Source organism: Rhamphochromis longiceps, linkage group LG1 (assembly GCF_057381845.1).
Source record: "Rhamphochromis longiceps isolate RC_006_pf linkage group LG1, R_longiceps_female_GT1.1, whole genome shotgun sequence".
Lineage (NCBI taxonomy): Eukaryota > Metazoa > Chordata > Actinopteri > Cichliformes > Cichlidae > Rhamphochromis > Rhamphochromis longiceps.
This window is the reverse complement of record NC_140557.1, coordinates 25025946-25052696: the sequence shown is the minus strand read 5'-3', so window position 1 is coordinate 25052696 and position 26751 is coordinate 25025946. Positions and strand designations below refer to the sequence as shown.

General features: G+C 37.7%; 1 protein-coding gene and 1 non-coding gene across 3 annotated transcripts; one reads left to right on the top strand and one right to left on the bottom strand.

Moving 5' to 3' along the window:
• Positions 1-13848: 13848 nt before the first annotated feature.
• LOC146678793 (uncharacterized) lies at positions 13849-16243 on the bottom strand. Of its 2 annotated transcripts, XM_085411458.1 has the most exons (4): positions 16133-16243; positions 15312-15429; positions 15029-15197; positions 13849-14517 (listed from the first exon to the last, which is right to left on the bottom strand). In XM_085411458.1, exons 2-4 carry the CDS (start codon positions 15394-15396, stop codon positions 14418-14420), a joined length of 354 nt encoding a protein of 117 aa, XP_085267584.1. In that variant the 5' UTR covers positions 15397-15429; positions 16133-16243; the 3' UTR covers positions 13849-14417. The 2 variants fall into 2 exon arrangements, with proteins under 2 accessions (XP_085267584.1, XP_085267578.1); XM_085411452.1 differs by lacking the exon at positions 16133-16243 and having other exon boundaries at positions 15312-16106.
• A 185-nt stretch (positions 16244-16428) lies between these two features.
• LOC146678792 (U6 spliceosomal RNA) lies at positions 16429-16534 on the top strand. The gene has a single exon (XR_014912666.1). It is a non-coding gene; the product is annotated as a U6 spliceosomal RNA (small nuclear RNA).
• Positions 16535-26751: the final 10217 nt, after the last annotated feature.

Sequence of the window (26751 nt, the reverse complement as noted above, 5' to 3'; positions counted from 1 at the left end):
CACACACTTGAGGTTATTTCCTTTTAATGTCATCAATCTGATGTTGGCGCACGAAATAGAAGAACCCTCTGTGACCATTCCGTGTCTTTTAATGAATCCAATCGATGGGAGTAATAAGAAGGAAGGCTAGAAAACTCATCGAAAAGATAAGGCACAATATGATCTTAGCAGCTATGAACATTTGTAACACACCAAATCCTGTTTGGAGCACCTCAGAGGACTGCGCGTTAACTTACTGTAATTTCCTGGACACATAACCCCAACACGACCTTTGGTTAATGGTATACCAAGTATTCATGAAATGCAATGTTTCAGGCAACAAAACAAATACTAGTGGCACAAACAGCCACAACATTTGTCAAATATATAATAGAGCACATCACACATTTTATCTCTAACCTTTTTTTCCCTTAGTTTAAGATGATGCTTTAAGTCAGGACTGTTTGTCTGTCTTATATTCACGAAGATGATTTGACCCAATTTAAATGCACTACCCACAAATGGCAACATTGAGCTGACTTATCACACTATAGCATCAAAGTGATTTCCAACATATTTTAACAATGAGGTAACTTTGTTAGACGAGGAGGGAAAAGTTTTACAGTTATAATGAAGAAAATCTGCGAGGAAAAGTATCTCGTTATATTGTGAAATATTTCCTCCTGAGAGTAAAAAACAAAAAAAAAGTAGAGTGAATCTCATAATATTCAGTATAAACACTCCCTCGGTGTGTTTTTGTGTTTCGGGAGCTGCTTGCTTGTTAAAATCAGCTTTAAAATACACCGCATACGTGCAATTAGACATAACTCAGGGCTGTGAAATGTAAAGGAGAAAACCAGGAAAGCAGGGTTGCACTAGACCATAGAAAGCATAAAAATTTGAGAGAATGATCGTGTCTTAATTCGTTTGGGGCTAATGCAACATGAAATTATGCATTTACTAAGCAATGTAGATGGACTCATCATTTCAGACTGTGAATACTAAGGGATGCGATGTTTGATTATCGCTTCAGGATGTACAGAAAGACCCATCTGCCCCAGTGAAAAGTCTACCTCATTTTTAATATTAGATTATTAGGATCTTTGCGCCCTGAAGCAACAGGGCAGCCCAGTATCTTTCAGTAACAGGCTGGCACATTTTTTCTTGCAAATACAAAATGCATGGTCTTAAAAATATTTCAGACTTCAGTTGTAGACTGATCATTTAAAACTATTAGTCTGGTTTGAAGATAAATATTCAGTTGCGGATATATTTCTCAGCTCATTTGAAATCAGCTCCCTTTATCCACACCTTTGCTCTGAATCCGTTGCACGTCCCTTGAAGTTACATAACACAATAATCCTGAGTAATAAACATCCTGTAAATAATCAAGCTTTATTGAATTTTTGTTGATACTGGAATGAAGGTGTGTCAGATTAGCCTGCAGGCCAATGAAATTGCTGTGTACTCAGCTAATGCTGGTAATGATTAAATACTGAGCAGGTCAGATTTGGATGTTAGTCAGGCACTTTGATATTTTACAGAATAACACGATACTACATTAGCTACTGCAGAAATTATTAAATGTGCAAATTTGAAGGGAAAAACTGAACTAGGGTGAACTTTAACCATAGTCTGCAGAGGTCAGCCAAGCATTCACAGTAAAATAAGGAGCATCAATTTCTGCCTAAAAGTCTTTTAACTGAAGCAAATACAGAGTAAAATCTGTACAGTCGTACATGACTGAACATCCAGATGTTTTTAACAGCTGATGGACCTCCTCCTATAGGTCGGTGTATGTCATCATGCTCTTAATCTCTATGTGTTGGTCAAAATACCCAGCAGGCTCATTGGCAGATACAGGGGAATGGGTCTAAATGAGAGCTAGCTTTTAGCTAATCTCTGTTACCTAAATTAGTAGATGATTACAGTATCTATAGCTGTAACATCCACAGGCATAACAGCCCTGTGAGAGCTGTTGTCTCTCTCTCTCTCTCTCTCTCTCTCTCTCTCTCTCTCTCTCTCTCTCTCACTCTCTCGCCCACACACACACACACACACACACACACACACACACACACACACACACACACACATTACAGTATGAGTGCATATTTTTAACATATAAACGGTAGCAATGTTTCAGCCCTTTTACAAAAACAGAACTTTTTCTTTTGGGCCTGGAGTTCAGCAGAGTCACTGACAGCACTGCTCAGATCCAAAGTCCTGGTGGTATGCTCGCCATGTTCTCTTCTCATCACTTTTTTGTTTTTATACTTTGGCTTGCTAAACATATTTTATAATGCCTCTGCACCAACAAACTGCTCCTTTAGACACTTGCCGAAAAACAAATTGTTGCATAGCTGATGTCAGCAGGTTCGCAGGCAAAAACAAGGTCAGGAAGTACAAGTAATATATTTCCCAGCATGCCCATCTGCCATCAAAACCTTTCAGAAAAAGGGTGCCTGCTTTAATCAATGGAGGGTAAAGGACTGAATAAATATTTGCAGAGCTAACATTTGTATAGCCTGTTCACTTTAACGTAATTATGTAAATATGTGCTTTCCGTGTAATGTTGAGGGGCCCATTGGCTAGTGCTGTCGAGTGGTCCTATCTGAGCTTTAAGATCATGGGACATTCCTCCTGTTACACCATTAGACATAATGCCTGAAAATGTGCTAAAGACGTTTCTTGTTGGTTTCGCTGTGGCTGTGAAATATGACTGGCTGATATAGACAGGAGACCCTTCATGCATTACAGGCATCACCAGTGTTTCTCCTCGCAAAGTGTTTACTCTGTGTATGCAAGCATGCACACACCATAACAAGCTAACAAGTGAGTGTGACAGCTGCAGAAAGGATGAAAGGGCGAAGAGCAACATACGTGTTTGAACATGTACATTATTAAGCTGGATATTTTGCCACCAAATTCACATTCAGTTAAACTTTATTTTCACATGAAATCTGTAGATAGGCTGTGACCATCCCCTCCCCTTGACCCTGAAATGAATAAGTTGGAGAGAATGGGTGGATAGATGGATGGATAAAATCTGTACATCGGCATGTATTACTCTGCTGCCTGCCAGATACACAAATAAAATGATCTCCCTGAGAAAATAACATTTCTTATTAAAAACGAGTCATTTCCTGCTCTGAATTGCTTTTAAAAGAGATGTGGGGCGCATCATCATACCTAACCACTAAAACAGTAAAGCAGTATAGCTGCAAAATGTTGAGTAAAAAAAAGTAAAATCTGACGTCACCATTGAGGGAATTCTGTCACGTGTAAAAATGATTGCTGTTGGAAAATTACAAGGACTCCAAAAAGAAAAGGTCTTCACTGACCTAAATGAGCCACAATATATTAGTTCTCTGTGTCAGCGCTGGACATTATCTTGACACCGCCGAATAAGACAGACTCGGCCATTTGTGAGATCTAAATGAAATGGAAAATGAAATTAATTTTCTTTCATTCTGTTCCTTTTATACAAGGCTTTTGTTTCATAAGTTTAAGAAGTAAATCAGTTTTTGTCTGCAGAATATTGTAAAAAGTGACTGTGACTGAAAAAGGAAACATCTGGTGACCATTCAGGAACTTCTCTCACAACTGTGAGTAAATGAATTTCTGTCTTAATTGCATTTCACTACACGCCACCCATTTGGGAAGTTCATGCTTTAAATAGTAGAAATCCGATAAATATAAACACCAATATGGACATGGTAGGCTGACATGTGGTTATACTTCCAGTGAGCTGACTCTGGCATTACAAATATTCATCAGTGAGAATTTTATAAATTTGTTGCTGCTGACAACATTGGTCAATGGGTCTAAAGTCTAAGCTATTATAATATAATATGATATAACATAACTCATCAAAATTGTGTGATTTTATCAGCTTTTTGTTCAAACGATCAGCCCACCTTAGATCATGCTAAAGTGTTTTATCTTCAGCCTAAATTCAGTTATCGATTCTATTTAGCAAGAATTTGCCAGTTAGCCATAAACCAAGTCCTCCGTGTTCACCGTGGGTTTCCTCTGCACAGCACTCTAATGCCCCTACTCACGTAATAAGTCCTTGTTAATGATGCCTAAAGACGATGGCCAGAAGGTGATCCTGGTAGTGGATCGATAACTCACCACGAGGAGTCAGCCCATAGTTCATCGTGCACCACAGGGAAAACTGAGCTTTCCCTCTCCAGGCGTACTGTTTCATACTAGAGTGTTCATTTCAGAAATTTGATTTCCCCTTTTCACAAGATATGAAAGGTTTTTTATTTTTTATTTCTTTATGTGTAAATCCATCAATCCTGACTTAAACAGTTGCACTGACTGACATACTTAAAGGCAGATAAACCAATCAATCAGAATCAATAGACAGAGAATCTACCCATAAGCCAGCTAGAAGAAAAACGGACTGACACGATCATTTATACTGTGTGTGTTATATATGCCTCACTGATGGATCTCCACGCATCCCACAGTAAAAAGAAATATTCAAATCATCCATAAAGGTCAAAGATTAAATGGGGCAAACCCCACTTGTTCATTTTCCTCTCCAAACTCGAACTACCAGTTAGAAATATTGATTAAAACCACAATCACTGCATCCCAGTTTGCTGCATCTCTGCTTAGAATTTGCTTTTTATCTTTTAAACAGTGTGGCGTGCAATGTCATAGCTGAGATACACAGTAAGCAGATGAAGAATAAGGTCATTTTGTTCACATTAGCACAGCAAGCAAGGACATGAATAATTGATCGCATATTTATAATTCATGAATGTTTAAGACAAATATGTGCAATCACCGTATATAGGTAAAACTTTTTGAGATGGATGGCCACAGCTTTTTGATGGCTGCACTGTGAATAAAAATGCCAAAATATTACATTTATTTATTTATTTTTAATTTTCATTAAAAATACAATTGCTGTCATTCTTCGAAGAGTCATAACACATCTATAACACTTAAGAATATGCTGTACTAAAAAGATTCTGTATCTTCTTCTTCCTGTTCAGAATGCCCAGAATATCTGCACATGGAGGAATTATTGAGTAATCAAAAGTGAAATTATCATATAACAGATCCTTTCCAGCCGTGTCCTCAGCTGAACCAAGTCAGGAGAATCCTGCTTGTTTAGCCCCTATCAAAAGACACCAATTAAACCATAGTTTAAGGAAACAACACAAGCTTAGCGTTACAACTTTCACATATAAAGTATTGTTATATCATCCTGTGTAGCTTACAATATTTTAATTGGTTTGGAGATGAGTTTCCTCCTGTGTTGGTGAAATCTGGTCCTAAATCACTCACACTTTCAGAATATTACGCTTGTATGTAACAATCCCTTCAACAATACAAGTTTGTTTCACATTAGAGTCCTTAAAGGCTTATCTTCTTCATTCATACTTGATTCATAACTAGGTAAAATGAATTGTATGAGACATATGTAAGTCTCATGAGGCATACAATACATACAAAATAGCAATTCCATTATATGCTGCACCCTTCAGTGCAAAGCAAAACAGACTTGAGAATATAATGTGATCCGATAAAATCGAATATATTCCAAGCAGTCTGCACTCTCTAATGATTTTGGATGTGAAGACACAATCAATAAACTGCATGGTTTCTCAAATGTTAAATCACAGTAGGCCTTGTCCTTAATCATTTTCACTCAACATGGGAAAGGTCATGTCAGAATAGCATCAATCTGTTGCTGACATGCATTAAGTGGACTAAACAGGCAGACTTGATCAATTTTCTTTTTTCTGATTAGGCCTTGGTTGAGACTGCCAGCCGATTATGTAAGAAACAACAGAAATGTAAACCCTCTCAAAACCATGTATAATATGATACTGGTTAATACAGTTTAAATCATTTAATGTATTTAGTTAGCCTCTCTTAGCCTGGGACAGGCTCCACAGCGACCCTCAGTGACCCTCTACAAGAAAAAGCAGTATAGCTGATGGATCAAATAAATCAGATGTGCCAACATGACATGCAGTGATGCAAATGCAAAAGTGTTTTCCTTAATTCTTAACACAACACTTCATTTTCTCTGATATGCATTTAAACCTTGATAATTTATTCAAATGATTGCAGCACGAGCCATTTCTATGTATCATGCATAATTCAAAATAGTTTCAGGTGGTTGTTTTCACGGAGTAAAAACTGTTTTGAGTTAATGATTAATGATGTCCTAAGGCTTGGTAATTAGGGATCTGAAACTTTTTGTAAATACGGTCTGACGACTTATGGAGTGTTGGAAGAAAGATAATTATTCTTGAGCTAAAGTTTTGTTTTGCAGAATGTTTGATATTTCACAAGACTTGTTGATTACAAGTAGAGAAAATCGTACTTTTCGGTGTATAATATGCACATTTCATGATGTGATTTGAAGCTACCAAGAACTTTAATCACATAAGAAAGGAGGTACTCCAGAAATTTCACACAACAAGATTGTGTTTTGAAAATGTGGTGATTGTTTGAAGACCATCAGCGTTTATGAAGCGGAGAGGCTTTGCTGTTATCCATTTTTTCTACAGAACATTTAAACTTCCATGTTTCAGCATCTTTTGCCTGGCAACCCCTCACAGTCTGGAAACAATCAGCCCAGCAGTGCGCACTGGAGGGCTGAACCACAAATAAAAATGCTTTTAGCTTACTAAAAACATTATAATTCTCTATAACAAATGCTTATTTTAGCAAACTACTATATTTTCTCATGCACTTGCATGCAATTGTACACAAATTTTAGCCTTTTGGTGACAAATCCCACCACAAAAGCATTTAGTCTTTTTTTGTAGGTGGAATTTACAAGGATGTGTCTTTACAAAGGCACAAAAAGGCAATAAAGAGCTAGGAATTGTTTCTCCCCTCTGTAAGGACAAGAGGCCTGTGCCAGTTGGTGATCGGATCAGGTTTCAGAAAACTAAGGTGAGGCATTAAAATATGTTTACCCACAAAAGGGGTTTGTGCTCTTGAAAAGGTTACAAACCACAAGGCCAAGTGTCTGAAACAGTAAAACCACTTAAGTACAGGCATGTGAAAAAGAAAGTTCTCTGTGGACTCTTTGCTGTCTTGTAAAATACTGAGGCAGACTGTGATTCCACAGAACCACCTTTAGCAGCAATAACTTGAAGCAATTGTTTTCTGTGTGACTTTATAAGTTTCTCACATCATTGTAGAGGAATTTTGGCCCACTCCTCCTTACAAAGTTGCTCAAGTTCTTTGAGTTTTGCAGGTGTTCATTTATGCACAGCTCTCTTAAGGTACTGCCACAGCATTTCAATCAAGTTGAAGTCTGGACTTTGTCTGGATCACTGCAGGAACTTAATTCTTTTCTTTTGCAGTCATTCTGTTGTAAATTGGCTGCTGTGTTTGGGATCATTGTCCCGTTGCGTGACTTAGTTTCAGCCAAGCTTTAGCTGTTGGACAAATGCCCTCACCTTTGACTCTAGAATACTTTGGTATATAGAGCAAGCCCAGATATCCTGGGTTGGGTTTTTCTCCAAATGTGTGTCAAAAATCTTGAGGTTTGTTCGGATGTCATGTTCTTTTCAGAGAGAGAGAGACTGCTTTCTGTGGCAACCCTTTCAAACAAGCCATACTCGTTCAGTCTTTTTTAACTGTACTGTCATGAACTTTAACATTTAACATGTTAACTGAGGCCTTAAATAGAGTCTGAGATGCAGCTCTTCTGAGCACAGTCTTAAACACCAGAATGCTCGGGACCATCCAACTGCCAAAACTCCTGCTTTTATCGAGGTGCTCACACTTGCTGATGATCGGTTAATCAAGCACACTTGATTATCAGCACCTCGTTGTTATTTATCTTCTTAATTCCTCTGAAAGCAATAAGGGTACTTAGTTTATCTTAAGATGACATAGATGTTCAATCAGTTGTGTTTGTTTCAGTTTACTGCGAAATGTAATGGATACATTTAAAAATGCAATATTTTGGAAAGTCAGATTTTAAATGTATTTTTGCACAAAAAATGCATCTGCATTCATTTTGTCGTTATAGAAGCACTTTATTGGAAAAAGTAGATCTGCAAGTGTTTTTTTTTTTACTGTGTATCACATATGTTTTAAGTTATGTATGTACCAGTAACCTACACACATAAATATATTCATTTGTTCCTGTCAACTTGTCAAACAGATAGATGAATCCATGCTCAAAAAGCAGGTTTTATGGACTCGGCTATGGTATATCCTTATGCAGCTTAAATGTACATAGGTGTGACAGAGCTTAACTGCAGTGCATTCATCATCAATGATTTTCTGTTTGCACATTTATTTATGTGTTTTAATAATGGATAAAGGAAAGTATGTCAGGATGAGATATGGTTCTAGGTACCAAATATTTAAGCTGCAGCATGTACTTTGGGCTTTATAGAGAGCCCGAGCTGAAGCTGAATAAACCTCTGTCCTAAGTTTGTAAAAGAGGATGCACAGCCTCCTGCGAGGCTCGTTTGATATTTATCACTTCAACCCATCAGTTGATGAATAGGATGACTCCCCTCATTAATGACACGCCTGGGGGTGACACTGATCAAAGATACAATCTCAGAATGAAGTGATAACTTGAGAACTATATATCCATGATAATAAATGACTCAGGTGTGAAAGTATCTTTTGGGATACCCTGCGTACCCAGGATTGAAGGTGCCTGAGGGTGGTGTAACTTCTCTTTGAGTAAGCAACACGTTGGGAAAAAGCTGAGTCTTTTGGATTCTCTTTTTGTATCTTCAAACAGAGCTCTAGTGCGAGTTTCCAAAGGCGTGAGGCAACCTCTGGTAATGTCTTACTCGTGGAAGTGTGTCCTTTAATACATCTCCCAATAAAGTTGGTCTGTCTAAGTTTGTAAGACAGACAGATTCACTTGATGCTTTGGCCCCAAGAAAATTACAGTTACTCCTGAATAAATGTCCTGGAAATGCTTGACTGAAGCAAACTCTGATCTTTATATACAGTAATTCAGCTTTCTGTCGCACTTTAATGTTTACCTGTACTAAACACCAGAAACAGATTTTTCTATCTGTTCTGGGTGCCAGTTGTCATGTCATTTTTAGTTAATACGTGCTGGTATGTAAAACATTGTTGGATTCCTGTGACAGAAGCTGAAGTCATCTGAAAAAGTAATTACGCCCTGTGGAATCTGTTGTGCAAAAAGAGGACTTCATGGAATGTTTCTCTGGTGTCAATGTGGGCTGATAAGTTTGTTTTTAGTGAGTATGTTGACAACTGTCAGACAGACTGCCAAAAAATATCATGTGAACATTCTTGCAATTCTTTGCTTTATAACCTGCAGCTCCCCTTTAGCGCTATATTGCAATAAAGCAGAATCTTCAAAGGCTGAAAATATAAGCCAACAAATAGTGCCAAAATCTACTCTTCCAGGTATGGCTACTTGAGGTTTGGCACTGAAAGCTAATTAATCCCCAGTGCCTTCCATATTAAGATCCTCAGGTTAACTACAAAAATAAAACAAATGTTGTTTTTCTCTTCACCAACTCATCAGAGTTATAGCAGACATTTTATAGGTTAATTTCAAACAAAAGCCCAAGGGCACATGTATTACATCGAATCAGTCATGATCTTAAAGGCAGTCGTGCCCACAATGGTGCTGATGCACACAACTCAAACTTTCTTTTGCACCTGCTGCTGTCTTTGATACCGTGGATAATGCCATCGACTGCAGATGACAGGAAAGCTCAGTGCAGCTTTTAAAGGAAACCAAGAAACACAAGTTGTGGTGCCTACCTACATCTTACAAAAGTTGGGGATGTTTTTTTTAAACAGCAGACTTAAATAGTTAAAAGTTTCAGTATATACTATATAAGTGGGTTGCTTGCGCATGTGCCTGAGTGCACAGAATCTAATTTGGGTATCTGCAAAATGGAGCACAGATGTGCATGGTTTGTTATGTAGGTGGCAATTGTTTGTGGCTATGAAGCTGGCGGTGATGCACAACTGTCCGCCTTCCAACTGGCAGCAAGAACAGCAGAAGGGTGCTCCTCTCTTTCAATGCATGCATGCCTGTTGATTCGTTTGTTGATTCGGTCGTTCTTATGTGCAATCAGCTGCTGATTTTGCTCTTGTGTTTTGTTCTTGAATATGATGCAGAACAATGATGATTAAACTCAGCTAAATTTAAAATAATAGATATTTCACGTGGTTTTCTGCACACATTGGAAGTTTTGAATAGGTTTTAAGCTGGCTGCACTGCTGCTAGGGTTTGTTTCAGTTATTGATCCTGACCGCTCCGTTGTGTTTGTGCTGTTGGTTTGTTTTTTTGATAGAATGCTACTCACATGTGGTACAGCACACCCAAGATGTCTGTACTTCAGCACTAACTAGCAGGTAAGTTTATCTGTGCATTGCTTCTACACTGTGTGAATGCAGCGTAAACAAGTTCAGTAGCCTTAGTTAATCACTTAGCATGTCTTATCTCATTCTCCAAATATGCTAACACTGCCCACCACATACACCATGTGTGATCATGCTAGCATAACAAAGTACAACATTTTCTTTTCTTGTGAATGTGATACCTTTGGACTCTACAGCCACTCAGGCAGAGTTTGAGCGCATGATCTAAGCTGGCAGATCAGGGTTATTGTGACAGTGTGACAAACACTTTACCGTAACATAATTTCTCTGTTTCTCTACTTGCATCTTTGGTGATTTGTTTTGTCTATAGCTAGAGCTATAACTCCTTTCCTTCAGTTTTTTAAAGAAAGTATGTCATTACGCTGGTGATGACAGCACAAAAAGATGCATCTGTCATTATCAATGACAAGAAGGCCTTTTTTAAACTTTGCCTTGTGTTTTTTTTCTCTCCAGTCAGACTTCACAGTACTTTTCTTTCTGTCTTTCGGGAGCTGGCATCCTGTCATTCAACCTTTTAGAAAAAAAAAATCTTTGGGACATCCACCTAAGAATTTTTTATTTTCTTTGTTTAGTTTCTCTTCCTGTCTTTCCTTAAAAACACACACCCACTCACCCACACACACACAACTATTTACTGTAACCAAACAAAACCCATTCAATTTTTACAACAGCACAATTTGTAATAATGTCAGTTTCCTGGTTTAAATGAGCACATTTGCTGGCAGTTAGTTAAAACAGCGACTGTCTCACTCAAAGTTTTGAGACTGACTTTTTTACAAGAGTGCGCTCAGATGTTTTAATTATTTGTGTAGCAACGGCAGCAAAACAGTTTGGGAAAATAAAATAAAATAAACAGCTTGCCAAGTCTACAACTGACCCACTTAGCTGCAGTGTAATATACTGCAAGTTGCCTGACAGGGGAACAACAATAGCAAAACACCCAATAACAGAAAAAAATACAGCATCTTTCCAGCTTATTCACAGAATTAACTTTTTCTCAAAATTTTCTGGCTAAGGTAACGCAAACATTGTGCTAATATATAGTGTGCACAATCACCTACAATGTTTGCCATGCCATAGGCAAGCTCTGCTACTGATGGATTCGGTCACACAGGGCTAGAAACTCGTCCGCAACCTCGTGTCAACCACTAGGGTCACTTGGGAGAGATGTGTACTTCCCTACTGGTGGTAAGAGGTTGCTTGCTGGGTGAAACTGGTCAAAAAGAGGATATAGCACCAAAAACCTTCTAATTGCTTTAGTCAGCCAGTGGTTGCTAGGCAGTCACTAACCAGTCTGTAGACCAGTGTGACTGGGAACTAAATCGATTTAACAAACAACAAATGATGTAAGTTTTCCAGCTCTTTCAGTCATGATTAACGCCACAAAAGGTCCCTCAAGGTTTGGAAATGTAAATGTGTTAAGTGTGTGGCACTGTGTAGACTCTTACATGAACCTAAATGCTGCTGACATGAACAAAGGTGGTGTTCGATACATGGAAAAACAACATGAAAGCTGCATCGTGTGACCTGTATTTCAACAAGGGATCCATTTTTAGTTTCTCACCCATCACAAGACGTTTTCTCTTTCAATATTTAGTCTGATCTGAAAGACACCATTCTTGTATCTCTTTCCAAAGACAAGCTTGGCCTTTTTTACTCTGTGAAACTTGGGAGGCGAGGGTTACACATCATATCAGCTCCAGGACTATGGATATTTCACTGACCTTTACAGCTGCAACAGGGGAAGCAAAGAACTGTCTTTAACTTCAAATGCATCATTTTGAGCTCTTGGGCAGTTGAAGACTGGTTGTCAGAAGAGTTAAATTGGCTCTGTAACAGCCAATGTAAATCTACTGTAGCCTCACTACGCAATAATAGATTAGCATTCCAATGCAGAAATAACATCAAATATTTAAGTGGAAAAAGATTATTCTTTGCTTTGTTCTGCAAAGAGGAAAACTGAAATGTGTTCAGGAACAAGAATGTTTTTCACTACAATTACAAAATAATCGAACTCCTGAAGGACCAGGCAAAACACTCCAGGGAGTACAGAGCATCCTGTCCTGTGCTATTTGAAAAGTCTAACTTTTCACAGCAAAGCGTGCAAATGAGGTAATTGAAATACTCTTGTTTCCAGCAACATATGAGAGGGTGTGATTGCCTACTTGTTGTATAATAGCAAGACTAAAACAAGGAAGCACAGAAATTGCATGCTCTCAGGGAATTTTTGTTAAAGCTGTATTATTCTGGATCAACCATGCACTTCAGCTTTCAGGGAATCTGCACTGGGAAAAACAAGGCAACTTCTGCTGAAGAAGCTGGGCTTAAGGACAAGATTATGCCATGGCTGTTAATGCTGAGAATGCTGCTGTAAGCAATTAAAATAACCCAAAAAGGACAGATAAGAGTTTTACAACATTGCAAGAAAGATCCACAGAGGTACAGTAAGAATTACAATTTGAAAAGATTCATTTAGAATAAACTGTGTGGGTGTTTCTGTTTTTATTTTTTGTTTTGTTTTTTACTAGAAACTGCTACAAAAACACAGACAACATGAGGAGCCTAGAACACAAAAAGAACCCTGTGGTCCAGGGAGATGTAAACATGATGGGAAATTAAGGGGGCGGACTAAATATGTCTTGTCTGCCAATTATGTCCCTGCAAGGCAATGATTACTTTAGAAAAAGAAGGAGAGAAAAAAACATAATGGTCCAAAAGATGACAACGCTTGCTGGAAAAATGTATTAGTATTACTCTGGATTGTGTTACAGTAACAAAGGACATCAGAGCCATGAATCTACAGAACCATCAGCATGAAGGATCATTCATGAGCCAGCTAATCCAATTTCTCTGGTGGTTAATGTTTTGCATGTCACCACAGTTATCAGTGGACACCATTTAGTCTACTTAGAGTGAAGAGACACATAAAACAAACAACTGTAATAAGAAATTCGTCATTCGAATACACGTAGGCCCCATGGCTTTGCAAAAGACACACTGTAAAAAAAAAAAAAAACGTGCTGTTTTTACAGGAAAACCCTGGCAGCTGGGGTTACCAGGGACTTCCTGTAAAAACGCTTTACAGATGCAACTTGTAAATTGATTTACAGTGAATGAATCTCAGATTAAAACTGTTAAATCTACAGGAAAAAGAAGTTAATTTCACACATAGATGTGATATATAAATACACTATTTCCTGTATCTTTTACAAGTAATAAATGCTTTTTGTGGATCCATAAACTGCAAAATTAACAGGGAAATATCGTACAAAGAACTAATTTAAAATGGTAGAACTACGGTGAAACTGTGCATATTAAATGGAGCTGCTCTGTAAATTATACATAAAATCTATGCTGAATATTATATGTTTTAATGTAAAATTTTAACCATAACCCAGCAAATTTCTTACTGCTACGCCTACACCCAAACATGCAAAAATACACATGAGAAAACACGAGAGGAAAATATCACTTTTGGGAAATTTATTTTGCAGCCACATTAGCAAAATGACAGCAAATGGATCCATTTTTCCAACTAACACAATATGCAAGGCACACAGCAACTACACAATTCAATCAAAATATAGGCTATAAAAGCTGTGGAACATTCCTGCAAAGCAAGAACCATGTTCATGAAACAAGCATTTGTTAGACCCTCCACCAGAAAAAGTTAAATAACCTGTTAAGACTTTAAAACAAAAAACACATATTGTGCCAAAAATGATCATAATCACCGTGCAACGCAACACGCACCCTGCTGTCACCACAACCATGGCCCTGGTCAGAAAACATCAGCAAAACCACGTGGTGAAACAAACCTACACATGTGGTCTAGAAACACTGCAGTAGCAGCATGTTGTTTTTTTTCTTTTCTTATGTAAATAAAGAACATTCCTACAAAGAAAGAACATCTTCATGAATTGGCTTCATGCATTCGACCAGTAAAAGGTTCCAGTACACATTGTGGAACAAAATTAACAAAGTAAAACTAACAGTCCACAGAGAGTCAAGATTTAGGCTTAGCGCCACTCGTGGTCGGCGAGATCCTAAATCAGGGTGAGGACTCGAGGGTTCACACTGAGACGACGCTTTGAGTTTTTGTTCTCTACTTTGGTTCCTTTTTCTGGGTTTATGGAGAAGAAACACCTGTAGAATAACAATCATATAAAAGTTTATTAAGCATTTTTATAATTGATCAGTTAAAATACACATACAAAGTAAGTAAAAATTAAGTATATACATATATATACAGTCATGGCCATGACCACGTTCAAGACAAAGTATAACCAAAATGCTGTGGGGAAGTGAACAATGCATGGTCAAAAGTATTGGCACCCTTCACGAGTGTCTTCTGCAGTGATATGTCACACTTTAGCATTGTTAAAATCCAAAGCAAAGGTTATAGGTAGTCAGACGTCAGTTGACGCTTGGTCTAGCCCTGAGTCTCGGCCAGGCTTGGACCCAGATTCAGACTGTTAATGTATTTAAAAAAACCAAACAAACAAAAAAAACAACAACAAAAAACAGAAAAAACAACTGAAACCGGCTCCAAAGCCGACCGAGACTCAGAGCCAGACCTGGACTCGAACCACATCAAAGCCAGACTCCAGATCCCAGAGTCTCAGTTATGAGAAATAACAAAGCCATATTTGTTCACCTCTGAAGAAACTCTAAAGTGGAAGCCAGCTCAGATGGATAATGGATGTTGAAATTGTAGTAGCTCCCGAACATGAGGCACAGTGCAGAAATGAAGGAGGATATGTTTGTGCTGACGAGGTGCCGATCAACACTCAGCATGTATCTTCTTGAGGAATAGCAGGACTGTCCTGTGAACAAATTATTTAACAGGTTATATCAATAAACACGGCAGTCACATGACATTCTATAAAAAATGCACTTAAAAAAAAAAAGAGAGAGAGAGAGCTATGAAACAGACTTACCACACATGATAATAGTGGGTGTCAGAGGCACTTGCTCCAGTTGTACCTCATCTGCCAGACATGTATCTTCAACACAGAGAAGCATGGACTCCTCCTTCTCTTCAAAGTAGCTGAGTAGCTGTTTAAGGTAAAAGAGACACATGTTTCTGAGATAAGAATGACTATCCTTCTCTGGCATATCACTGGCTGAACTAGCAGATGCCATGGTTTCATGTGTGTTTTCTGAATATTCTGTACTGTCATTTGGGGGCTGAGGACGAGATTCCTTGTACATGTCATCAATACCATCTGGGGAACAAGCTTTATGCTTCCTACACATGTGAGAAGTAAATGATGACTTTTTTGTAAACATATGCTTACAACCACTTACTGGACATGACACAGACCTGCCCCCTGCAATATGATCATTTAAGTGAGACACTAGCTCTTTCACTGTTTGAAAATGGCGGGCACATAATGAAACTGCACATTTTAAATCTGCAACAAGAGCTTTAGGAGTAGCTTGAAGTGCAGGTGCATTGTGCACACGATAAAAATGCCCCTTGAAAGCAGAGTACGTGGTGAATGTTTGGCTGCAATTGGCGCCAACACATTTAAAAATACAACAAGGCTCATTCTTATGCACTCTGCAATGTAGTACATAGCCTCTTAATGTGACCAATACCTTTTTACAAAAGACGCAGATGATCATTTTTAGTATTTCTAAAGTTTGCCTGTGCTTTTCAGCTGAACTAGCATGCTAGCGCTAGGTTATGAGCCTTGGTCTAAATATCAACTGGTGCTTTTATCTCGAAAAAACGTCGCCAAGATATTGAACTTACCGTGCAGACTTTCTGACGAACAAACACAGATCCTCAAAAAACACTTGAAATCGTATGTTTGTAATTTGTCCTAACAACGTAGTTGCTTAAAGTTCGATGTTTTCTTCTCCCGTCTTCTCTCTCGTGCTGGCTCGTTAGCTATAGTCGTGAACTAGGCGCTCTTCTCCTCCCGCCCTCACGTCATTATCCAATCAGAGACGAGCTTCAGATGCACATTCAAAATTAGGCGCGCTCAGTGCAACTGTGAGTGGCCTGAAGTAGCTTACAGCTCTGTGGAGATGAGGCACCATAGAGATGCTTGCTTCGGCAAGCGCGTACGCTAAATTGGATACGATACAGAGAAGATTAGCATGGCCCCTGCGCAAGGATGACACGCAAATTCGTGAAGCGCACCATAGAGATCCTATGGGAGGCACTGTAAGTTTGTTTAGCCTTTAATAATGAGACATTGCTGACCTAACCCAAAAAAGTATTCTAGTCTAAGTATCACATTGCAATTAAAAGAAACATAAAGAATACAAGCATTATGACAGAAGCATTACTTAGTCGTTAAATAATAATTTCTTATTGGTTACCCTACAATAGGCTGCAAATGATTTAAGAAAAAAACATGATGTAAACAATTTTAATTGTATATTTTTATATAGCCTATAAATGGAGAGGCAACCTCTCAGGTTCACAATGACATCTTCTGTGAAAACATTTTTATTAGTCCAATCCATGACTTTGCATCATTTCATGAATCATGTTAAAAGTAGGCCCAGTACATCCATGCAGTTGTAAAGTGACTTACATATACGTCATGTGTTTTTAAGGAAAACTGACTAAAACTGTGATTTTTACAGTATTTGCATGTCAAATTAACATGATTGTTTGGTTATGAGTATTACGGTGTTTCACTGTTTTTATTCACAGTATTTGTAGTTTTAACCAATAAATTTGATTATAATCACACATTCATGTTGTAAATATAACAGGAACATTCTGTTTAAAGGTTTACAATAATTCACTGTGATCGAAACAGGAAAGTTGTGTTTTGGGGTTTACTATACATTTCTGTAGGGGTTTTACATGGTTTTTATGTCAATTTCACTGCCCTTTTTTACAGTGCACTTCCAAGCAGAAAGATCACAAAATTATGTGGCGTTATGTAGAATTAAATAATGTTGCTTTCAAGTTACTGACATATTTGCAGCTCACATGTTCATATACTTCACTGCAGTGGAGGTAATGTTTGTAAAGTCTATATAGTCATACATCTCCTATCTATATCTATAGACAACAAAAATAATCTGTATAAGTGAAAAATCCCGAGATTTTACATGTTTTTTCACATGTTTTAATGACAGACATTTTTTTAAGGACATAACTGATACAGCTATTTGATGATTTAAAAAGTCGATCTGTCACCAATCAGCCGATATGTTTCATTTGTGGTCTGGTCGACTCTGCTTTGATCAGCGTTACGTGTGTTGTCAACAAGGAAGTTTTAGAGCGTCCTCTGGTGGACAAACTCTGCAATGTCATCACTTGTAACTTGGGTTATGAAGGGTGTTTCTCACATGTCATTCTTTTCATTTAGGGGTCATTCTGAATGACGATGTTGATATATTGGCAAGTAGCTAATATTGGCCAATATATCAGTCGGTCTTTGCTTAAAAGTTTGAGACATAGACACAGTTTTTGTAATTCTGTCTCTGCACACCATCACAGTGAGATTTTAAAATCAATCGAGATATTAATAAATGGCATGGACCTGCATTTATAGAGATTCAAACGTAAGTGGACAAATTGAGATAATTTTAATTGTTCTTCGTCTCAATACTTGGATGACAATATGGATGAAATTTGGATGAAATCCTTTGTGGTTACCGGCTGCCTGAATTCTAGAACTCATAGAATTTATACAATCAAATGCTGTTAATGCTGCTTATTATCATTAATAAACACTAATGACCTTATTCCATTGCCATGCCTACACCACGAATCATAGACCCATGTGCAACCATACCACCCTGCCCAAAGAAGCACTAAACAGACAACCTATCCTCTATAACTCACACTAAGCTATGCAGAGTTAGTTACTCTCTGCAGATAAGTGCTACTCGTTGGTATTGAGTGTTTCGCTGAAATAAATTAACAGTTATTACAGCAGAAGAACTGTTACGATGATGTACAAAGAGGGGGGAATAAAAAAGCAGAGGCAGAGACCAGCATATATTAAAACTTTTACAGCATTGTCTTCTGTAACACAGAAATATTAAGTCATAACTTGACATAAATTAAAGCAGCTCTTTTAGTTTGCAAAGGGGCGAATGTAACTTTAGGGAATGTTTTTTAGTTTCCTCCTAAGAAGCTGCCTGACAAAGTGACTCAAACACCACACAAACAACAGTAGTGATTTTTACCATTTGTGGCTGGGGTTTGTACACAGTTTTAGCATACGGATTTTAACAGAACAAAAGATCTGATACAAATACATCTACATAGTTCTCAGTGGTAAAAAGTATTCCTTTAATATTTATAATACAGTCGATTCTTGTCTGGTATTTCAGGAAGAATCTAGACACTTTATATAAGTTTGCCAGCAAATGATATGACACCTATACAGTTATTATTATTAATGTGTCACATAAGACACTGCATAGAAGTTTTCATGACTTGTGGGTTACATCATGAATAGGATGAGCAGATCCCATAATCTAAATGCAGGACAAAGAGTATTTTCATGTAGGCCTGTGTTGGGAAAATTACTAAAAAATAGCCTGAAATGATGATGTATCCAATTTAAGTAAAAAACAAAAGAACACACTATGCAGAGGCAAGCATATATTTATTAATTCATTTTTCCCAGCTGCTTAGGAGCATAAATCAAAGCTCATGTTCGTTTTCATGGGCTTACGAAAGTCTTTGTGCACTTATTTTATTTTGTAAGCCACAGCCAATGAAAATGTGGGACATTGGCTCTGTGGGACAAGAGAAGAAATTGCTGTACTGTCCCAGTGGACACCTGGTCACTGTGGTCATGAGTGTACAACAGTGTGTCACCAAGTAAATGTCTTATCTTAGGTTACTTATACATAGATATTGTATGTTTAGACCTGCACATATGTGTATGCAAATGTATTACTTATTTGTAGTGTGCAGTATTGTGCAAAAGTCTTGAGCCACTGTTGATTTCTTCATATTTTTTGTACAATGCGAAACAGGTATAGGGCTTTATTGAAACATGCACAAAATGAAACTGAGATACAAGGGAAGACTAAAATGCATCTCCACACCATGGCAGAGCCTACATCGTGTTTTACAGAGCTCCAAACATTCACATTGTTCCTCTCTACTTCTCCATACATGCTGACAATGATTTAAAACAACCATTTCTAATTTAGATTTAGCAGGTCATAAGACCTTTCATATATTTCACCAAATATAATAATAATAATAACAAAGTGCAAAATATGCAATTAAAGGATGCATCCCCAAAGCACATTTCACTTCCATTTCTTTTAGCGCTCTTCTTTTCCTTTTGAGTCCAGTTCTTGTGTGATTTGGCACACCTCAGCCTTTTCTCTCTTCCCATTCCTTAAGAATAGCGTGTTGACAGCCACCCTCCATTGAGACCATTTCTGATGAGGCTTCAGTGAACAGTAGATGGATCAACTGAAGGGTTAGATGAATCTCTCAGGTCCTGTGTCAGGGGTTTGCTGATTTGTTGTTGTTGCTGTTTGATTTTTTTTAGTTTTTTGTTTGTTTCTTTGTTAGGGCATGACTTTCAGATGCTGTTCATAGATTTTTTTGTAGACCCTGCTGAAATATGTTCTTTGCTGATAGGTCTCATAGGAATCACCTTGTTGGTGTAAAAATACTATTTTATACTCATACAGAAAAAGAGTAAAAAAATACACATTACAAACAATTTTTTTGCTAAATTGTTTTAATGTATAGACAAAAGACTGGTCCATCTGGTGCAATACTGGTGCCTTTCCTAGGTTCCCTAGCAGTTCAACAAATAGAAAAAGAAGAAAAACGTCTGACCTGAAAATCAGTGAAAGAACAGCCAAAGTACAACTTCAGAAAGCCTGGAAAACTGTTGCTCAACACCACTTTAAAAATGACAAGAATGTCTGGCTCCTTGAAAGCACAATATGGTGAAATGAGGAGTGACTTAACACTGCACAGCACTGCCCACTGTACTTAAACAAATGCAGTATTATAGTATGAAGTCAAGTTTAATACTTCTTTAACATTCAAAATTGTTTTAGAAGGGAGATGACCTTACATTCAGATTGCAAACTCACTGAGTGATATTGACAGGGGATTTTATTTAGCCCTATAGGGCTATAGGCTAGTTCTATAGAACGGACGGGCAGCCTGTCCAGAATATACCCTGCCTGTCATTCTATGACAGCTGGGATAGACTCCAGCCCTCCCTGTGACACTGATAAGTAGTTAATGCATTTCTGTGTATATTTAAACTCATTATAGTACTACAAATATGAAAAAATGTTCACATGCTAGTAGCATTTACTGCAATTTTTTTGTGTATCTAATAAACTGTAACTTGCATCTGAAATCAACAAAAGAAAAAAAAAGTGGGTGAATAAAACAAAAACAAATATTAAGGTGAACACAGAATCTGTACTTGGAAGCTTTAGCTGCACAAAATATTTAACTGTGCTTCAATGCACCTTCTTGCATATGCATATAGACGCATTTGTGTGCTAAGTGTACTTTAGCATTACCACATCTTGGGAAGCACATGCTGCTAAAGAGGATGCAGTTTCGAACAATACAAGTGTAATTAATGGAATTGGCTCCGATCACCCAAATCCCCTGAACTCTTTGCCTTCAGTTAATTCTGCTGTGGCCTCTTGGAGACTCTTCTCTACCTGATGATGAGCGAGAGACTCCCGCTGTTGTCGTAAATAATCCTCAGCTCTCTTGGATGACATCCAAGGCAACTTCATATCAACAATAGTTCCAGAAACCTCCCGCCTTGGCAAACAGCTGGGCCAGATTCATCATTTTCTGGTGCTCTTTTTCCCCATCCTGCTGTTTTTCTGCTTCCCACCATTAGCCTCTGTCACACCATGAACACTGAGTTTGAGCATTATCAATCAAAAAAAATATATCTCTTAATCCAACAAAATCTCATTCTGATGTTATACTATGATGAAAAATCATAAATATCATTTTTTTATTATGGGTTTTAATCATTTATGTAACCACTCAAGTCTTTTGGAGTTTGTGTGTGTCCAGTAAGACGGTGTAAGATGAGTATACACTGTGTCATTTTGGGCTGTTCCAAACAAAAGATGGCAAATGGGAAGAAATGGTGATAATGATCTCAAGTTGTGACTGCTGCTCTATGATCTACGCCTGCTAACCAACCAGTAAGATCAGGAAGAAAATGGGAAAAATGAAACTACACTGTGCAGAGTAAAATTTCTCAGTTCCCCACAAAGACAAAAAGTGTAGCTGAGTTGTGGCAGCAAAGACCTGGTTTTTAGCAACTCCAATTCCAAAAGAGTTCAGAAGCTGCATAAAAGGGAAATACAAACAGAATCCAATGATTTGCAAATCTCATAAATGCATATTTTATTCAACAAAACATAGAAAAAATAATCAAATGCTTAAACTGAGAAAATGTACCATTCAAAAGACTAAAATGTGTGTTTATGATGTCTGCAAAAAAGTACTTTCTGTATTCACATTTACACAGTGTCCCAACTTTTGTACGATGCCTTGCTATGCTGTTATTACTGCACCAAAAAGAAGGAAAAATAGTGAAGGAATTACAAGCATAAATCTGAGCCCAGGATTCAGGTATTATCATCATATAGTCCACTGTACTGTACGTACATCAAACCTGATGTTCCACCAAGGTTTATTGTGTCACAGAGTGTGGTTTGCAATCAATCTATAAGACTGCTGAAACCTCAGAGTGTGTAGATCCCAGAGTACCACCTTAATGAAAAAAAAGTGATTTTCCTGCTTTATTATTTTTGAACTGGGCTTCGTAACATGGCTCTCGAACAAGTACAAAACCAGACAGTGAGACTCCATAAAGACGGGAGTAGTGGAGTAAATGAGATACTTGAGTGTTAGTGGGCTATAAGCTGAAACACAACTGCAGCAGTGGTTAGAAGACACGATACCACCAAAAAGAGAAGGTCCAGTGGCCATCTTCAGAAAATGACTCTGCTTTGCATTCACAAGCAGACGGATAAGTGCTTCTGAGTTGGCACAAGTAGTATTCGTGGAAAATGCCATTTCAGTGGTGACTGGACAGGGCAAAAAAACTAAAATAAATGCTTAAACGCTGCCAAAAAATGTTTTGAAAAGGCCAGTTGAATTTTGGCAGGCCATTCCAAAATACATTTGTTTGGTTTAGATGGGGAGAAGCTTGTTACCTGACTGCCTGGAGTACTTTAAAATGAAAGATATAACAACACAACCCATCTAGCCAAACAAAGTTCATGAGAATTATCCATGAGAAAGGATAAAATATCAGTCCAAACAGAGATATTATCTTATTCTCTTATCTGGCAACATTAATTCCTGGGAAAGTCAGTATATCAAGATATTAAAAAATAAACTAAAATGCCATACTTTTTTAAATAAAGAGTGCACTGTTGGGGTTTTAAGTCTTAAGTTTTATATAAGCTCAAATATTCATCAATGCATCATTTTAACTTCTTCAGCTTGCGCACTGGGAGGGCTGCGGTCTATGCGAGCATAGTTTTGCTGAGATCAACACACTCCACGCCACAAAAACTGCTCAGGAATGGGTTGTGGAGCAAGACCAACAGCAGCAATAATCATGCACCTGCAGGATGTGCTGGAACAAGCTCAATCCAGGAAGCCCATGTGATAACCTGCAGGACACCCCAGGAGGTCCTGTGTCAACGGGTCGATGAGTCAGAGGCGTTCTGAGGAAAGCAGATGTTTTCAGTGCTGCGGCTGGCTGCTGGATATGACTAAACCCATGAATGTATTCAACTTCAAATAACATATGATATTTATTATTATTGATTATTGGCACAAAAATGTATTCGGTTTCATATACTTAATGGATTTCTACTCAAGACTTAAAATTATCAGAATAAATCATTTCTAGAGTAGAAATAATTGCAATGAACTGTTGTGTCATTATTTTCAACAGTACATTTATGAGGATTTCACTCTATAATCACTATTTATTTTGTCAAGCCAATATATTTTGCGATGTTTTTGTACTGTTTGTTTGTGATTGTGCTACATCTGCACAGTGTTGTTTATCTAAAATATGACAAATTCACATAAAAATTGTGAAATATATATATATATATATATATATATATATATATATATATATACACTTGGGGGGAATTATAATTTCCAAAGATTACGTGTTAAGGTGTTACCAGCAGCAATTTGTTTGCCTGAGTTGGTGTTGCCCTTAAGGACAAGAAAGTGCATTTAAGACCTTTAGAAGTACCTATGTTCCTTAGGCTTATGGAAAGCAATTATTACTTGGTCGCTGTGAATCACACTGTGCAGACAGAAATAATGGATTTCACTGATTAATTATGGTGGGGGGAATTTAATTGCCAAAGTGCTTCCTTTCAGACGAGTCCTTTGAAAGAAGTCAGGATCTCTCTTTTCTTTTTTTTTCATATCGCAAATGGACTAGTATAAAGATTCATATATTGATTTAAATAATAAAAGATGTAGTGAACAGAAGTCTTTACAAGGTGAGTCATGTAGCGTATTGGAAAAACCATCTGTTTACATTCTGTTCATTTTGTCACGTTACGGTCAGTGCACAGCATCTCAAACAAGATATCCAGGGTTTATCCTCAGTAGTTTGTGTAGCTTGTCCCTTACAAGATACACACTAAACCACAAATAAACTTTTTGCAATTGTTCCCGTTTGTCAGACACTCTTGTTTTAATCAGTGAAGTATTAAGTAAAGGTTAATAACAGAAACAGGTGACTGATGCGCAAACCAGCATCTGGTTCATCCAGCGCTCTGATCTGTTCCCCCGAGCTGCTCTGCTCACTGACAGATTTCCTCCAGAGAGGAGTGCTGCATGTATGAGCCGCTGCTGAAGGATCAGAGTGTGGCCTGAAATTAACTGGATATTGATTCAGTGCAGAGGAGTCCCCCAGACAACTATCTGAAGGTACGGCACATAGACAGCCCATTTCTCTGAGCTTTAGACTGTCTTCATTTGGTCAGAGAGCCTGGGATTTCTGTCTAAGAGGAGACCTACAACACAACAGTGACATAAAACAAAACAGAGATGCCACTAATATGACATTATACCATGTACAGAAATTGCTCCCACTACTTCCATATACTTAATATTGCAGGAGGACTGTGTTTCAATATATACAATGTTGTTTGTTCACTGAAAGTCTGTTTTTCCTTCAATATCCAGTAAAAACTGAAGCATGATAAATCATTTATTGAGCTTATGTTTAGGCACCCAACACTGTGGGGTAAAAGTGTCCTGTAAGAGTTCTTATAATCAATAATAATTATGTTCAAATTTACAATCTATAAGAGCTTTGAGGTCACTTGTTGTAATTTGGCACTAGATAAATAAATAAAAAACGCAATACTATGAACTCTGGGTCGTTCATATCCGTGTTTGCTTAGATTACAACCAAAGACACAAAACAAAACAGAGATGTCATATAATCAGTGAAATAATGGGTTAATAACAGTATCCAAATGGTACAGCCACTCTACAAAGCATTGCTCGTTGGCATTATCAGTGGTCAAAAATTCCAACTTAGAGTTTCTCCTTAACCCAGTGTTATGAGCACAGTTCCTGATTATGGGTGCCTATTCAACTTCCTGCAATAATAGCTGAATTACAGTATGTTTATCCAGGCTGCACGTAGGCCTATTGTGGCAAAACAAATATTTAACTAAACAAAAGGCTAAATATGTCCTTTACAAAGAAACGGCAATTCATTAGGAGAACTCTGGATAATCTGAGCAAGCACGTCACAGTTCAAAGGTTGTCCAGGAGAGGATAAAGAAAGTTTATGATCTCTGATTCAGTCTGGATCTGTCTGAAACCCTTTTTTTTTGGGGGGGGGGGGGGGGGGGGGGGGGGGTGTTAATTTTAATCTGAGTGCCTTTCTCCTGTTGTTCATGAGATATTTAAACAGTCTCTGTGAAGAAATAACGAAGCAAGAAATGTGTTGTGACAATTGACAAATAGGTCACCAGTAACTAATGGATGTTTTTTTTTCTTGCAATTCTATTTATGATTTCACACTTTTTTTCTTAAACAGTTGAATACTGTCTCACAGAATGTGAGTAAGGTGTTAGAGTGAGGATAAAGTCAGCTAATGCTGCAAATACAGTTTCTGTTGAAAGAAGAGACAAGATGTGAAGGCTCAAGATTTCTGCCTGTTTTATTTTTCTCCTGGAAAACATAGGTGGTGTTTATTGAGTTAAGTTAATGAATGTACAGCACAGTGTGCCACACTCTCTGTGTTGATATAGGTCAACACAGCTATAAGACAGTTTCTTTCTTTCTTTCTTTCTTTAATTACTCTTTGGATCTCAGTATTTAAGTGAATGGGGAGCCTATAGTGGTCTTTACAGCTTACAGCAAAAATAATAATGATAGCTTGAGCACCGTTTCATTCATTTATACACTACCTGCCTTTAATAAATAGAAGAGGTGGCATTAAAAACATTAACTTCTGCAATTACAAGGTCCAACCAAGATTACATCTAAAATCAGAATCTTGAATATATGAATTTTAAGTGCCATGTTTTTTATATTATGTAGGAAGATTATTTTTGCTCTTCAAATGCACCCTTGAAAAGGCTCTTCTCTGGCCTCATGTCTGATTCAAGAACTTATTTTACTAGAAACAAAAAGAACTTATTCCAGGCGGCTAAAACTGCTGTCAGCAGGTAATCAGGAATGCACAGACTGTAAAATTTGGGTTGTTTGTGTGTTTATGATGGGCTCATTTTGTGTGCCAGGGAAATAAAGTAATTTCCACTAGTAAAATAATAAGTAGTTTAAAAGTCGTTTAGCTTTTCATCACCCAGATCTTTGAAAATTGAGAAAAAATAAGTGTGGATACCATTAGGCGTAAATGTCAGTTGAATAAACACGACTAACATCAATTGAATTATCAGGCAATGCGATGCTCCAACTCTTGACTCTGTCTTTGAACACAAACGGCAAAGTCATGACAGTCTTTGTTTAATAATACCACAGCGTAACATGTATATCAAAACTGTCTCCAAAATCTAGTAATTGGGGTGCCGCTGAGCAGGCTATCATGGATGAGTTGCGCAGTGACAGCAGCCATTAAGTTGTGTACAGAGAGCACCAAGCTGGCTGTAGGCCTCCAGGGAGATATGTCAGAGCCTTTTAGTGGAAGAGGAGAAGAGTGATGGAGCACCCCACCCCTCATGTATCTCCCACTCAATGAGCAGCCCGACCACTTAAAGAATGCCAATGATTGGCAACCCGAAATCTACAAACTGCTTATTGTGCTGCTAAAACGTATGAATAATACATGCCCGGCAAAGGGTATGTTCCAGTGTCTTAAAATGAAACTGTGTATCACAAGCTACTGTATACACCTTTGA